Raw genomic sequence first — 16,726 nt, 5'->3', positions numbered from 1 at the left:
GCTTTTCATAACAGGATTATTCTGCTCTTGCATTATGAGTTGAGAAATAGACCTTACTTTCTTGTTCTTTTTCAAAAATATTACATAAAATTAAGATTCTCTATTCCTTGGGCCCGGAACAGTGGCCTAGCGGCTAAAGTCCTCGCCTTGAACGCACCAGAATCCCATGTGGACGCCGGTTCTGGTCCCGGCAGCTCCGCTTCCCATCCAGCTCCCTGCTTGTGGCCTGGGAAAGCAGTCGAGGACGGCCCAAAGCCTTGGGACCCTGCACCTGTGTGGGAGGCCTGGAGGAAGCACTGGCCGTTGCGCTCACTTGGTGAGTGAATCATTCCATAGAAGATCTTCCTCTCTGTCTTTCATCCTCTCTGTATATCTGACTTTGCAATAAAAATAAATAAACCTTTGGCCCGGCGTGGTGGCCTAGCAGCTCAAGTCCTCACTTTGAACGCACCAGGATCCCATATGGTTGCCGGTTCTAATCCCAGCAGCCCTGCTTCCCATCAAGCTCCCTGCGTGTGGCCTGGTAAAGCAGTCAAGGACAGTCCAAACGCTTGGGTTCATGCACCCACATGGGAGACCTGGAAGAGTTCCTGGCTTTGGATCAGCACAGCACTGGCCCTTGCAGTCACTTGGGGAGTGAATCATCAGATGGAAAATCTTTCTCTCTGTCTTTCCTTCTCTCTGTATATCTGACTTTGCAATAAAAAAAAAAATATTTAATAAATAAATAAATCTTTAAAAAAAACAACCGAAAGGCAAACTTGCACCCAAGTGTGAAAGGGGAGAGGTAAACATGACACACATAAAAAAAAACAAAGATTCTCTATTTCTTGACAATTTCCTTCTACTAGATTTGGTAGATCTCCTTACAAAATCATCTGGCTTTTTCTTTGTGGAAAGTTATTGCTTCAGTTCTTTCGTTACAGGAACTACTGATTTTGGAGTGAATATTTTTTTAAAGATTTATTTTATTTTTATTGCAAAGTCAGATATACAGAGGAGGAGCAACAGGGAGGAAGATACTCCATCCAATGATCCACTCCCCAAGTGACAGCAATGGCCGGTGCTGCGCTGATCTGGAGCCAGGAGCTTAGAGCCTCTTCCGGGTCTCCCACATGGGTGCAGGGTCCTAAGACTCTGGGCCATCCTTGACTGCCTTCCCAGGCCACAAGCAGGGAGCTGGATGGGAAACAGGACTCCTGGGATTAGAACCGGCTCCCTTATGGGATCCTAGCGTGTTCAAGGCGAGGACTCAAACAGGTAGGCCACCACGCTGGGCCCTGGAGTGAATCTTAGTAAAATGTTTTTCTGATCATTTATCCATTTCATTCAAGACTTCAAAGAGGCCACAACACTGTCCAGGGCAGTTTCTTTCTTTTCTTTCAGTCTTACATCTAAGCATTGCCTCTTTTATAGTGTTCATTTGTATCTTCCATGGTATCAGGACAAAACTTAGCAGTGGCTTGTGTATTCTGTTCACTCCCTTCTCCTGCTTTTTCTGCTTTTTCTTCGTCGACTTCTTCGTCTTCTTCATCGTCTTCGTCTTCTTCTCCTTCTTCTTCTTTTTTAAAATTTATTTCTTTTACTTGGAAAGTCAGATTGACCTAGAGGAAATACAGGCCGAAAGATCTTCCACCCATTGGTTCACTCTTCAAGTGGCCACAATACCCGGAGCTGAGCTGATCCAAAGCCAAGAGTCAGGAGCTTCCTCCAGGTCTTCACGCATGTACAGAGTCCCAAGGCTTTGGCCCGTCCTCCACTGCTTTCCCAGGTCACAAGCAGGAGCTGGATGGGACACAAACCAGTGCCCATATGGGATCCTGGCAGTTGCAAGGGGAGGATTTAGCCACTGGGTTACTGTGCCGGGCCCCATTCTGCTCATTTAAAACCAATGTTGTGCTTTGCTGATCTTCTTTGCTATCCTGGTTTTCTACTTAATGGGTGCTGCTCTTCCTTTTACATTCTTTGGTTTTATTCTTTCTTTTTACATATTTCAGTTTGCATATGTCCCTCAAAGCACCTCTTTGGCTGCTTCCCATAAGCTTTGACAGGCAGTGTTTTCACTAGCATTCATTTCTAGGAACGTTTACACCTTCAGAAGAATTTCATATTAAACCCCGAGGTTGTCTATCACTGTTATCTTTGTGTAACTCTAAATGAGACAAAGATATATACAATCACCATTCTATCAATACTCTATAAAATCTCTCCCCTCCCCTCTCAGTGATCCCATGGCTTTACAACCACAGTGTGAGACACAGCCCCAGAAAGGGACAGTGAGGGGCCAAGCGTGATGGTTCACTGGCTGAATCCTGACTGCACACACCAATCCCATGGGCACTGATTCATATTTTAGCTGCTCCACTTCCCATTCAGCTCCCTGCCTGTGACTTGGAAAAGCAGTGGAGAATGGCCCAAAGCCTTGGAACCCTGCACCTGTGTGGAAAACCCGGAAGAAGCTCCTGGCTCCTGGTTTCGGATTGGCTCAGCTTTGGCTGCTATGACCAGTGGGGAGTGAACGAGAAAACCGAAGATCTCTCTCTCTCTCTCTCCTTCTCTGTGTAAATCTGCCTTTCAGGGGCCCAGCGACGTGGCCTAGCGGCTAAAGTCCTCGACTTGACCGCGCTGGGATCCTGTATGAGCGCCAGTTCTAATCCCGGCATCTCCACTTCCCAACCAGCTCCCTGCTTGTGGCCTGGGAAAGCAGTTGAGGACGGCCCAATGCATTGGGACCCTGCACCCACGTGGGAGACCCGGAAGAGGTTCCAGGTTCCCGGCTTCGGATCGGCGTGCATCGGCCCACTGCGGCTCACTTGGGGAGTGAGTCATCGGACGGAAGATCTTCCTCTCTGTCTCTCCTCCTCTGTATATATCTGGCTGTAATAAAATGAATAAATCTTTAAAAAATATCTGCCTTTCAAATAAAAATAAATTAAAAAAAAACACAAGAAAGACACAGTGAAATGAGGCCAACCTGGCGGCATTTACAATAGCCACATGGAGGTGGGGCCTGCAGCTGCAGAGGCTGCCAAGGTGTAGGTATTCCCGACAGCCACCAGTGACAGAGGCATGGGGGAGGCTGAGTGGCACCGCTCACTTGAAATGCACAGGACATGGCAAGCCCAGTTGATTGGCATGCAATGAATTGTCCTATACAGCTTTTTTTGTTTTTGTTTTTGTTTTGTTTTGTTTAGAAACAGCCATAATAAGGCAGAGTTCTAGTTCAGGAGCAGGAGAGTTACAGTCTGTGTGTCCCAGACCAAAGGTTATGAGTGTTTCCTGTGTGTGCTTCTGAGCCCCAAGAAGCAGTGAGGGAGAGAATGAACAAGAGAGGCAGAGGGGGGAAATAAAACAGGTAACTGAACAAGCTTTCAGAGGAAAAAAAAATGAGCTTGAAGGAAACAGCATCAGAGGTGCAGTAGACTGAAAGCCAGAAGCAACACTGAAGGCAGGAGGGGGACGCACTGGCATTTACACATCACTGATGGAAAAGAATGCAAGAACTCTACATCTGTGTAAGACACTGCCACAGTCATTAAGCACAGAATTATTACACCTTGTTTCACTTTAAAGGAATATTTACAAACCCTACATAACTGAACATAGTAAGATGCTTACAAGCAAAGAGGTCTTACAAGCCAGATTCTGAAATCAGAATACCGCAATTAAATAAGTCTCTCCAAAGCAATACTCAGAAATCAAGAAATACACTCTGATAATCCTGCAAAGAAAAAAGCCTGAGTCCTTTCAGATTATTTGTCAAGGACTGAGAGGGAGACTAGTTCATGTTAAAAGCTACAAGCTACAAGACAGAGGAAATTGTGCTCAGGAATATGTGTCTGTCTGCATTTCTGTTATTTAAAAAAAGAAGATAAATAAAAAATGAAAAAAGGAAAAGGATGCTAAGAAGAGGTAATTATTAGATATAAAAGTGAAAATTAATATAGAAAATAAAAGTTGTAGAAAACATTAAAATTACCAAAGCTAACTCTTTAAAAGCTCTTGTGTGATCAGAAGATAAAATAGGTAAGATTAACATCAGAAATCAGGTGTCACCACAGATAGATACAGGACAAATTCTAGAGGTTACACACTTTATGATACAAAGCTTGGACTATAACATAAAAGTGGATGATTTTTTTGTCCAAATATAAATAATTATAAGAAGTATTCAAAAATTCATGGAAATAGATAATATGAAGGAGGTATGCATGGTTTTTTAAATGTTTTGACCACAGAAAATGTCACTGAAAGGTAAGTTAATTTGGAAGCAAGAATATAATCTGGGACCAGCATGGTGATGTGGCAGGCTAATCCTTCACTGGCCTTGCCTACAGGGGTGCTGGTTCGTGTCCTTGCCGCTCCACTTCTGATCCAGCTCCCTGCTTATAGCCTGGGAAAGCAGTGGAGGATGTCTCAGGCCCTTGGGACCCTGCACCAAAGTGGGAAAGCGAGGGAGATTCCTGGCTCTTGGCATCAGATTTGATTGGCTGTGCTCTGGCCATTGCAGCCATTATGGGAATGAACCAGCAGATGGAAGATTTTCCTGTCCTTGTATTCTTCTCTCTGTAAATCTGACTTTCAAATAAAAATAAATATATCTTTAATAAAGTATAATATATGCACTTTAGAGGTTTTAAAAAGTTTGTGTAAAATGTGTTATGAAAAAAATGCATGGATTTCAAATTTTTTACACCAAAATAAATATTTAATTTCACCTACCCATGAACTTTTTGAAGCATTGTCATATAATATTACACCATAAGCTATTCCCCTATATCCAACACCATATAAAACATGAATTCTTAAGAACTTAATGATTTAAATAAAATTGGAAATGTTATTGGTAGGCATACCAAAGGAAAATATTTGACATAGTGGCATTTAACATAACACAGGTAAATTATGCACTAGCAAATATCAAGTATAGGAGACAATTATACTACAGAAATTGCTCTAAAATTATTTAAAAATTCTAGTACGAGAAAAATGTCACAATTTATAAATAAGTAATTTCACAGAAAATAAGAATTCCTGGTTATTTATAATTTGATTTGATTTTCAAAGGTGTGTCTGGTTCCACATCACTGTCAGGCTCCTCTGATGATTCATGATCTGCCCCAGCAGCTCTCCAGCTGTGGTCCCCGCCCATCACCAGACTCCCAGGCCCAGGTGTTTCAGAACCACCTAACTGATGGCTGCTTCCTTCTTTGGCCTTCTCCCCTGAATCTGCTCAGACTCATAGTCACTTCCCTGGTCTTGAGTCTTAGCCTTCTGTTTGCAGCCAAGGAGATGGTCAAGTACATACAGCACAACAAACTTGAGCCTTAGAGTCCACCTAGATTTGCTTTCTTTTGCTCACTGCCACTTACCAGCTTTGTGGAACCAGCCATGTTACTTTCTGGGCCTTGCTTTTCTCCTCTGCAAAGTGGGATCATTTTATTTGCATTTTATGGTTGCTGTAAAATGGACTGTGGTTATTTATGCAAAATTCTAACATGGTGGTTAGCACAATTAGGACCTGAGAAATGTTACATTCCTCCCCCCCTGGCTCTCCTCCATTACTTCAGTTCATTATGTGTAGTTTGGGAACCGGGTCAGAGCAAAAGATATTTGGCTGCAATCTCTTGATGTTCAAAACTCCTCCATTCACTGCTAACACATTCATTTTTCTAAAATCCTTCTTTTATTATATTATTCTCTTGGTAATCAATTTTCAATTATTCCTTGCTGCCTTCCAGTAAAAGTGAAGCTCCTTGGACTTTCTAGGAAGACACTCATTCCTTAGAAGAGAAATGTAAAGCTTTGCAAAGATTCCACAAACAAAATTTTCACCTTTTCAAGTGGGCAAAGAGAAGATTATCTAGAAACGTGTTTGCTATTAGGACAACTTGGGAAAAAGCTTCAAGACATTCATCTGGCAGTGGTTCTCCAACCTGTCACCGAAAGCAGAAGCAGACCAACACCTCAGCCAGTCAAAGTAAACAACCCACAGCATGAGAAAGCAATTGCTGGAGTAGAATGACATATCCAAGATGGGGCTGAAGCTCATCATTTTATGAAACGTTTCTAGAACCCAACAACAAAAGGACCCAAATAACACTTTTTAAAAAGGCAAAGGACTTGGATGGCAAATCTTTAAGGAATTTGCATCAGTGGCCATCAAGTGATTGTCACAAGACAAATGCAAATCATAGTCACAGTGACATGCCCCTTCACACCCATCAGGACAGCTATTATGAAGAGACAACATCAAGTGTTACAGAAAACACAAACTGGAGCCCTTGCACACTCCTCTTGGGAATGTGAAGTGGCACTGCCACTATAGAAAATACCAAGCAGGTGTTCACAACAGTAAAAGAGAACTAGCATATAGGTCACAATTCCAGTTGGATTATCTCTCTACGCTTGGCCAAAAGGCCAAGAAGCAATTGGATATATATATATATATCCACACACACACATATATACACACACACATATATATATATATATCTGAAAGAATTCAAAACACAATCTCTATTTGCACACCATGTTTATCACAGGATTATTCACAACAGCCAAATGACAGAATATGGAAAGTAACTTAAGTGTCTACTGATTCATGAGTTGAGATTATACACATATGCATGTGTACATATATGAATATATTTATTTTTATGATTTAGTCATGAAAAGAAGGATATCCTGCTATTTGTGACAAAATGGACACAAAAACACAAATCTCCAACTTGGATGAACCTGGAAGACATGTGCAATGTCAAATGCTTCAGATACAGAAATGCAAATCTAATATGATCTCATACATGTGGATTACAAAAATGATGAACTTAGAGAAATGGGAAGTGGAAATGTAGTTGTCAAAAATGAGAGGATAGAAATAGTGCTCAGTTTCAGTTTTGCAAGATGAAAAAGTTCTCTCGAGATCTGTTACAGAAAATGCAAATGTAGCAACACTGCTGACATGTGCACTTTAGGGTAGTTGAGGCTGGGGTTGGTGTTGTAGCACAATGGGTTAAGCCACCATAACAGCATCCACCCCTGCAAACGCACCTGCAGATGGTCTAACCCCTTGGCCTGCTGTGCTCACTAGGAAAGCCTGAGTGGAGTTCCTGGATCCCCGCACTGGCCTGACCCAGCTGTGGCCATTATGACCATTTGGGAAGTGAACCAGCAGACGGAAGGTACCTTCTTCCCTGCTCCCCCATCGTTCTCTCTCCCTCTCTTCTTCTCACTCTGCATCTCTCTCTCCCTTTCCCTGTCTTTTTGCATTTCTGATAATCAATCTTGAAAATAAAAAAAGTAATGCCATATATTTTTGACACAATAAAAAGTATAGAAAGCACCACAATCAATAATCGTAGTTTCAACACTTTGTATAATTTTTAAAAATTCAGGAAATATTAAAAATAAAAAAATTTAGACTCATCATACATACTGTATCTTCCTTCACTTTCCTAAACCACTAATCCAATAGGTATAACAACACATCCAAGTAAATTTAACTTTGTTTTTCTGATCTTGCTTTGTACTTGAAACATCTTTCGCACATTGACTACTTCGCACTTTAAAAGGCTAAGTGGAAGGGCTGACAGCCAACATTAATCACAGCTATCATCAACTACTATTCACTAGGCATATCTGTAACGCAGAACAATTAAAACAAGATTTTGTTGTAAGAAAAAAGTTCAGATATTTCCTTCTTATATCTAGTCATTAATAACAAAAAAATAGCTCTCTTTACCTAGTACTTCTTTTTGAAACTCATGGCATCTGGCCTGCAGGTTCACTTCCTGTTGTTTCGATGTCTCGATCTGCTGAGACCTCAATAGAGCTGCATCTGACAACAATCTCAGGTTTTTCATTTCCTCTTCAAGGCAAAACTTACTTCTCTGTGACATTGTCAGGCTTTTATTTAGTCTGTCTATTTCTGTAAAAAAAATTCAAAGTTTACAAATGGGCAACACTGAATCCGAAAACATTTCACCAAAAACTGATTTATTTCTTTTAGCAAAATAAGAGCCGAAAGCTAATATGGCATTTCTGAGATTACAATGATACCTAACCAAAACATGAGATTTAAAACTAACAGTGATTCTGAAAAGGAAGAAAAATTGTGTTGCTAAATGATGCATCAAATCTTCTGTTAGTTTTTTTATTAGCCTTTAATTTGCGTTTGAAAAACAATACAGTTGGCTTTTTAAAATATGCATCAATGAATAACAAATAGCTGTATAATGCTCTGAGTTTTAGTGGAATTACAATGCTTTTTTGGCAATGTGAGTCAGATAGGTAAATTTAAACGTGGCAGAAGGAGCTGGCTGACTAGGTAGCATCTCTAAGAAAGTAACTAGAATACATTCCATACAAATGATTAAGAAAGGTAGTATATATGTAAAGGACTCCAAGGAGTTAGACCCTTAAAACTAATAAATTTATGGGCAGAAATTTTTATTCAACAATTACATTTTGATAGGTTTAATATTGTCACCCAAAGCAAGAACAGAATTTATCATAGCAATGTCTTCTCTTTATCTACTTAGAGTAAGTTAAAAAAAAACATGTTGCCATGGTTCTAGGTAGATTTGAACTTAGAGTAAGTTCAAAAAAAACATGTTGCCATGGTTCTATGTAGATTAATTTTATATAATTTCATGAGATGAATGCATTATTCTTCGGAATGATAACTGTCAAGTTCGCCCTTCAATGACATTTTCAACTCTGTTGCAATAAACTACCATTAAAACAAAAGAACACATACAAACTATAATAAAATACTATGAAATTTGTACAACAATTAGTTGAACTGATGAAGATGTGATCTACATGAAACTCCCGCTAACTCACTGGCCATCCATTAAGGGGCTGGGTGATGATTCAGCACAGAATAAGATGCCCAAAGAGGCTGCCTTCACTCACTGCTTTGGGAGCTCCCAGAGCAGACAGAGCTGTCACACGGGCCAGTGAAGGCCACTGTAGAGGGATGGGACAAACATGGCATCAGACACCATGTGGCCAGTACCTGGTAACAGGAAAACAGTGAGCCAGATCAAACAAGCACAGAAAAGACAGTGTGTCTTCAGGGGTGGTGATGAACATGACCAAACATGTGGCTCAAGGACAGAAAAGCAAAATGTCTTTCCTTCGTGTTATAAATTGAACAGGACTTGGATCCTCAAACTCATTTAATCTCTAAGCCCCTGTATCTTATGTAAGCAGTTAATGGCTTAATACTAATGATGGATGGATTAGGGTAGAGACTTGATCTAATCATAGCAAGGAGGTGGCACCAGGGAGGGGTCTTCAGGTCATTAGGGGGCTGCCGGTTGGTAGGTGGTTCTCAAGAGAAGGTTGGAAAGTTGGTTGTTGAAGCTGAGCTCAGCCTTGCTTGTCCCTGCTTCTTGGATCACCATGAGATTAATTCCTCCACACACATCCACTCCTGCCAGCCTCCAACAGACATCAGACAAATGGGACCGTTCCACCTCAATTATGAATTTCCAAAACTGTAACCTGACATAAACCCTTTTTCCCCCCAGGAAGCTCCTTCCAGGTATGTTAGTTAAAATAATGAAAAACTGACTAATACATATGGGCAGAAGGTGTATCAGGAGAGAACAACATGTCATTTATTGAGACCCGGAGTGTGAGCATAGCGTGCCTTCTTCATTTGTACAACCACATCAAAAAGGAAAACTTGGATAAATAAACTGGCAAAGACCAAATAAACAGAATTCTACTACAAAACAATGATTACTGTCTGTAGGAAGTTTTTCTCCTAAGAAGAGCTATATGTTTCTAAAAATCTTAGGACTTGGCATCATTTGTGTGAAAGAAAACTTAAAATACAATATCAAATCTTAAAACTATTAGAAAGGACATAAAGAAACTAAGAAAGTTAGTTCTCCTTCATGCCAAAAGTCTGTGTATTAAAAAAAAAAAGCCTGTATATTTTTGTTGCCATAAAGGTGGCTTCTTGTGACTGAATAGACTGTACCACACTGTAATCATATCAGTCTATGTTTAAGTCAGAATGACACCACAGAGCAGCACACACATGCTGTCACCTGTTTTATTGCTTGCCAAAATGACACTGCTTAGGTTAGCAGCCCGTTAGCATACACTGCTATCTCTAAAATAACTACTCATGTCAGTGTGACTTTCCAGTTCGCAGTAAAAGAACATGAACCTGTGATACAAGTTTATTTGTAAAATATATTCTTACAAATGTAAGAGTCCAGCAAGATTTCAAAACTGACAGACCCTATCAGGCTTCCAATGAGTGGAGCATATGAGCTCACCCATGACAGACTAAACATTCCCGTGCCTATGGCCATCCTGGTGTCAAGGGGTCAGTCCTGCCTTCACTATTACATAATTCCATCCTTGTCTATTCTATGTCCCAATCTGGGGCCCACAAGTTCTTTTCCCACCATATTAACCCATGATGGCCACTGTACCCACTTTGGGCCTTCTCACCTCAGGATCACCCCCACCACCTCCTATATTTTTTCCTTACCATAGTTCAAAAGCTACTTAGAGAGAAATCTTGAAGTGACCTTGATCTTCTGGAACTGAAATCTGTTTATATTGTTTGTATTGCACTTTGTATAGGCCTTAGATAGTACCTTATTTACTTTATTACCCCTCAAATTTGTACCGTGACATACTAAAGGAGCAGCTCAATAAATACCTACTAAATTACTAAAGGCATTGCTGATCGAAGCTTCTAAATGGCCTCCTCATATACAACCTTTTTATTTTTACATTTCACAAAAACTGTATATTATGATTGACACAATAATTACATGTATTTATGGGATGCAGTGTATTTCAAGGTATTTTATATGACATCTATGGAGTAAAGCATGGTAGTTAGCATTCCCATCTATTGTTTATGTTTGGAATCCGAGACCTCTTCTAATTTTTCAATAACATGCAACACATTATTGTGGGCTAATGTCAACTGAGACCTGGAGCAGAGGAACCTATTCCTCCCACCTAACTGTGTTACGGTGTCTACTGTCTGTCTCCCCTGTATTTCTCCCTCCTCTTGCCTTCCCAACCAAACTCCACAAATCATTTTAGCTTCTTTTTCTAGTATCTACATATAGAGTGACAACATCTGTGCTTGGCTTATTTTAATAACATAATGACTTCATTTCTGCTCATTTTAATGCAAATGACAGGATTTCATTTTTTTATGGCTGAATGGTATCAGGCATACACAGTGCATTTCCTTTTTTTTTTTTAAGAAGAGTTTTTGTTTCTTTTTATTGGAAAATCAGATTTACAGAGAAGAAGAGACACAGAGAGGAAGATCTTCCTTCTGATGACTCACTCCCCAGGTGGCCGGAATGGCGAGAGCTGAGCTGATCTGAAGCCAGGAGCCAGGAGCTTTTTCCAGGTCTAACACATGGGTGCAGCATCCAAAGGCTTTGGGCTGTCCTCGGCTGCTTTCCCAGGCCACAGCAGCGAGCTGGATGGGAAGCGGAGCTGCCTGTGCACGAACTGGCACCCACATGGGATCCCAATGCATGAAAGGCAAGGACTTCAGCCACTAGGCTACCACGCTGGTCCCAACAGTGCATTTTTCTACCCATTTATTCATCATGGACACCTCAAGCTATCCCATATCTTGGATATTGCGAATAATGCTGTTGGTGTAAATATGGAGCACAATTATCCCTGTGATATGCCAATCAATATCCTCTTGATATCTACCCAGAAGTAGAATAGTTGGACCATATAGTAGATTCATTTTCAGTTTTTGAGAAACCTCCACACTGTTTTCTGTAATGCCTATTTTTAATTTGCCTTTCCACCAACAGGGTATAAGAATTTCGTTTTATCCATATTTTCACAAACTTTTTGTTTTGTCTTTTTAATAATAGGCTTTCTTACTAGGGTAAGATGATACCCCATTATGGTTTCAATTTGCATTTTCCTGAGCACTTTTAATGTATGTGTAGGTCATTTACATTTCTTATTTTGAGAAATGTCTACTTAGATTATTTGCCCATTTTAAAACTAGAGCATTTGGGTTTTTGGTTGCTAACTTCATTTAATTCCTTTTATAAGGATACTTCAGAAAGTTCTTGAAAATAAAATTTATTTTACTTGTCATAAAGGTTGAAATCTATGCATATGAAGGATCCACAAAAATTCATGAAAAATGGGCCTGGTGATGTGGCCTAGCGGCTAAAGTCCTCGCCCTGAACGTGCCAGGATCCCATATGGGCGCCGGTTCTAATCCTGGCAGCTCCACTTCCCATCCAGCTCCCTGCTTGTGGCCTGGGAAAGCAGTTGAGGATGGCCCAAAGCCTTGGGATCCTGCACCCGTGTGGGAGACCTGGAAGAGGTTCCAGGTTCCTGGCTTCGGATCGGCGCACCGGCCGTTGCGCTCACTTGGGGAGTGAATCATCGGATGGAAGATCTTCCTCTCTGTCTCTCCTCCTCTATGTATATCCGCCTTTCCAATAAAAATAAATAAATCTTTAAAAAATTCATGAAAAATGAAGAAACAATGTATGCTTTTCAATCCTTTTCATTTTGGCCTTGCCCTTTTTTTTTTTTTTTTTTTTCAGTTTTAGAAGCATATTTACAGAGGTAGACGCACACACAGAGAGCTTACATGTGTTGGTTCACAGTCCAAATGGCTGCCCCAGGGTCAAAGCTGGGAGCTGAGAACTTAATCCAGTTTGTCCACACAGGTGGCAGGAACCCAATTACTTGAGCCATGATTGTCGCACGAACAGGAAACTGGGATCAGGCAGTATAGCCGAAGAGCACACCTAGGCACTCCTAATCAGTATCATATAACCACTAGACCAACTGTCCACAGCTGTCTTACCTTTTAGTTCAGTTTTTCCACAAACTTTTTGTAGTATCTAGTATATTTTTTAAGTATTGACTTTGTATCTGATAATTTATAAATATTTCTGGCTATTCTGTAAGTTGCTTTTTCACTCTGCTATTTCCTTTGCTGTGCAGAATCTTTGTAGTCTGATCTCCATTTGTCTGGCTGCATTTTGTTACCTGTGCTTTCGGGGTCTTGTTTATAAAATTACCACTTATACTCTGAAATTGAGGTGCTACCTCATTTTCTTCTAATGGGTTTGTAATTTTTAAGTATCCTATTTAAGCCTTTGACTCATTTTTGAGTTGCACTGACTTTAAGATTGCCTTCACTAGCTCTGTAAAGAACATCACTGGCATCTTAAAGGCACTGCACCCGATTTGCAGGCTGCTTTGAGTGATGAAGCAAAGATTTGGTCCAGGTCTCTCTCCTTGCCTGCATATGCTGCCTTCTCCCTGTTTCGTTCTGGTCCCCCTTCTGTAGGTAAACGTGTAAATATTTCTTGAGGTCGGTCTTTTGGCAGAGATTGAGCCACTGCCTACAATGCTAGCATTCCATCTGGAACTGCTGGTTTAATTCTGGGTGTTCCTCTTCTGATCCAACTCCCTGCTAATGCACCTGGGAGAGAAGCAGAGGGTGGCCCAAGTGCTTGGGCCCTGTCACCCACATAGGAGCAACTCTGGCTTCAGCCCAGACCAGCCACAGGTGTTGCAATCATTCGGGAGGTGAAGATGGAGTAGATGTAGGATCACTTTCTCTCTGTCACTTTACTTAAATAATCTTTCAAAAATTTTCTTCTTAAAAAAAAATTTCTTCTTATGGCCCTGGTGAGGTTGGACCCCATGGGGCCCATGACAATGACCTCACTTATTTTCCTTCATAAAGAGGACAAAAATACATAAGAAAGTTCAACACCATTAACTACCAAGGAAATGCAAAATGAAACCACAGTGAAATACTTCCACACATTTCTTGAATGTCTAAAATTTAAAAAGTCTTACCACACCAAGTGTTGTCAAGGATCAGAAAACTAGATCATTCCTATTATGTAGGTAGGAATGTAAAAAAATACATCAATGTAGAAAAATCATTTTACGACTTCCTCTAAAACTAAAAATGGATCTATCGTATGTCTCAGCACTTGCAATCTCTGGCCTATTTTGAGTTACTTTTTGTATAAGATGTAAGGTCAATGCTTTTTTATTCTCTATGATCTGTAAGTGCTCCGGCACCTGTTGAAAGGATAGCCCTCCTCCACTGAACTGCTTGTGAACTCTTTACGAAGCAGTTGAGTTTGTTTTTGTGGATCTGATACACAGATTTCTAAAGAAGCCAACAGTGAAAGATATTGACTTTTATCCTTTACTTAGGAAAAAAGCTATACGCTCACACTAATTAAAACTTATAAAATGTATGTGAAGAATTTAATACAGCAGAAAGCAGAGGAACCTTAGAATAAGCAAGCATAAAATATTAGCAGGTAGGATATTTTAATTTCTACTGTATTAGGCAGATTGTGGGGGTGTTTTTTTCCAGTTTCCGGATGCGGACACTGTATTGTGAGCAGCAGAACTTGGATGTGAGCCTCAGCTTTCTGGCTCTACAGTCCTGCTTCTTTATTTAATTTTCTTTCGTTTTTTAAAGATTTATTTTTACTGGAAAAGCAGATTTATAGAGAGGAGAGAAAGAAAGGAAGCTCTTCCATCTGCTGGTTCATTCCTGATCTGAAGCCAGAGGAACCAAAAGCTAGAAGCTTCTTCCAGGGCTCTACATGGGTGCAGGGTCCCATGGACTTGGGCCACCCTTCACTACTCAGCCAGGCCACAAGCTGGGAGCTGGATGGGACTGGAGCAGTCAGGACACAAACTGCTGCCCATGTGGGATCGCGACACTTGCAATTCAGTCATCGTGCTGGGCCCTATTTTTATTTATTTATTTTTAAAGATTTATTTTATTTTATTGGAAAGGCAGTTGTGCAGAGAGGAGGAGAGACAGAGAGGAAGATCTTCCTCCCCAAGTGAGCTGTAACGGCCAGTACTTGCCAATCCGAAGCCAGGAGCCAGGAACTTCTTCCAGGTCTCCCACGCGGGTGCAGGGTCCCAAGGCTTTGGGCCGTCCTCAACTGCTTTCCCAGGCCACAAGCAGGGAGCTGGATGGGAAGTGGAGCTGCCGGGATTAGAACCGGCACCCATATGGGATCTCTGTGCGTTCAAGGCGAGGACCTTAACCATTACGCTATTGCACTGGGCTCTATTTTTTTTTATGCTGTTCACATAGTTGAGAAGGATAGATACCCACATGGGCCACTGGCTAGGGTGGGATGGGTCGAAGCACAAAGGAGTTTCCCAAGTCCCCTTGTCAGACCAGCTCCCAGCTCTGGATCTGGCATGCTCAGCCCAGCCTGACATGGCCTGCCTCCTGTCCTGGCATTCACCAGTGGGCCCTGTAGCCCTGCTTGATCAGCCCACACCCATTCTGGTTCTCACCAGCAGGGGCTACAGCCCAGTCCTGCCAGCCCACCCCCAGATCCAGTTCTAATGTGGACCAGCAGTTGCCACAACCTAACCCAGCCCATCCTGCACCTACTCTGGCTCTAGTGAGTACCAGCATGTGCTGGAGCCTATCACAGCCCATCCCATCCCTGGACCAAGCTCACATGCCTGGGGTATTGCAACCATGTTCACCCAGTCCACACCTTAGCCCCGACACTCACACTCACCTATGGGAATCATAGCCTAGCAAGGGGGTCCCCTTAGTTCCCCTACCCTTTCCCAACCAGGATTTTGCACACGTTGACTGGTGCTTCAAAGCAGCCTGTGCCCAGTCATGGCACTTGCCTGTGTATGCCACAGCCTGGCCTGGCCCGTCCTTCCCCCAGTCCCAGCTCTTCACTGATGGGTGCTGCAGCCTAACCCTGCCCGGTCTGCCTCTATCCTTGGCTCTCTCGTGAATCAACAGATGAAGTAGCCTAGCCTAGTGTGACCCTTGCCCTATTCTGGCTCCTGTACATGCCAGTGGGTATTAGGGCCCAGTCTGGTCCTCCACATCCCAGCCCAAGCCAGCCCGTATACAGGTTGACAAGTGAAGTATCCGTGCCTGGCTTAGCCCACTCCCAGCTCCTCCTCTCTTACTCCTCAGTGGGAGTTGTGGCATAGTAGAGGAGCTCCTCACCAGGCCCACTCCCAGACCTGGATCTGTCATGTCGGCAGGTACTAGGTTCTGCCAGGCCTCGTCCGCCTGCAGTCCCAGCCTTTGCATGTGCTGGCAGGGAGTGTGGTCCAGCCTTCCCTGGACTCATTTCTCAGGTGTGACCATAGGCGCTACAGCCTGGTTCAACCTGGCCCATTCCCAACCCCAGTTCCCCTGAGTGTCAGTGAGTTCCATGGTTTACCTAGCTCTGCCCATCAATAACCCCAGCTCTCATGTAAACCACTGGGCACTGCAGACCCACGTAGTGAGCTCACATATCCCCTACAGATTCTGCCCCCAGGCCTAGTTCTTTTGGGTGTCAAGGTCTAGCATTGCGCGGCCATCCCCTTCCTCAACACTCACTAACTGGTACTGTGGCCCAGCCCTGCCAGGTGGCAATGCCACAAAGCCTAGCACAGGTCTCCCACATGGGTGGATGCATGGATCTGATCAGACATCATGCCTTCCAGTTTTCCCTCTCTAAGTCACACAGTCTCAGCTTGTTGACCTTTGAGTGTAGTGGCCAAGTCCATGGGAGCCCCAGAAATCAGTCCACACCTTAAAGCACCCCCTTGACAGCCCTCACTCCCACATATCCCCAGAGTCACTTCCCCAGGTAATCAGAAGCTCTCCTGCTGATTTGGGCTCCAGGGGATGTCTTCTGCCAAGGCCCCCAAG

The 16,726-nt window shown here is 42.4% G+C and overlaps 1 protein-coding gene across 4 annotated transcripts in view; it reads right to left on the bottom strand.

Moving 5' to 3' along the window:
• LEKR1 (leucine, glutamate and lysine rich 1) overlaps positions 1-16,726 on the bottom strand; it is a 172,680-nt gene that overhangs the window by 89,706 nt on the left and 66,248 nt on the right. For 3 of the 4 annotated variants that reach the window (XM_004598568.2, XM_058661480.1, XM_058661481.1), the window contains exon 6: positions 7,745-7,930. In XM_004598568.2, coding sequence (XP_004598625.2) covers positions 7,745-7,930 — 186 coding nt within the window. Of the gene's footprint in view, positions 1-7,744; positions 7,931-16,726 lie in introns of those variants that run through there. The other variant, XM_058661482.1, reaches the window with a different exon arrangement.

This window comes from Ochotona princeps, chromosome 3 (genome assembly GCF_030435755.1).
Source record: "Ochotona princeps isolate mOchPri1 chromosome 3, mOchPri1.hap1, whole genome shotgun sequence".
Taxonomy (NCBI): domain Eukaryota; kingdom Metazoa; phylum Chordata; class Mammalia; order Lagomorpha; family Ochotonidae; genus Ochotona; species Ochotona princeps.
This window is presented reverse-complemented; position numbering and strand designations above follow the sequence as displayed.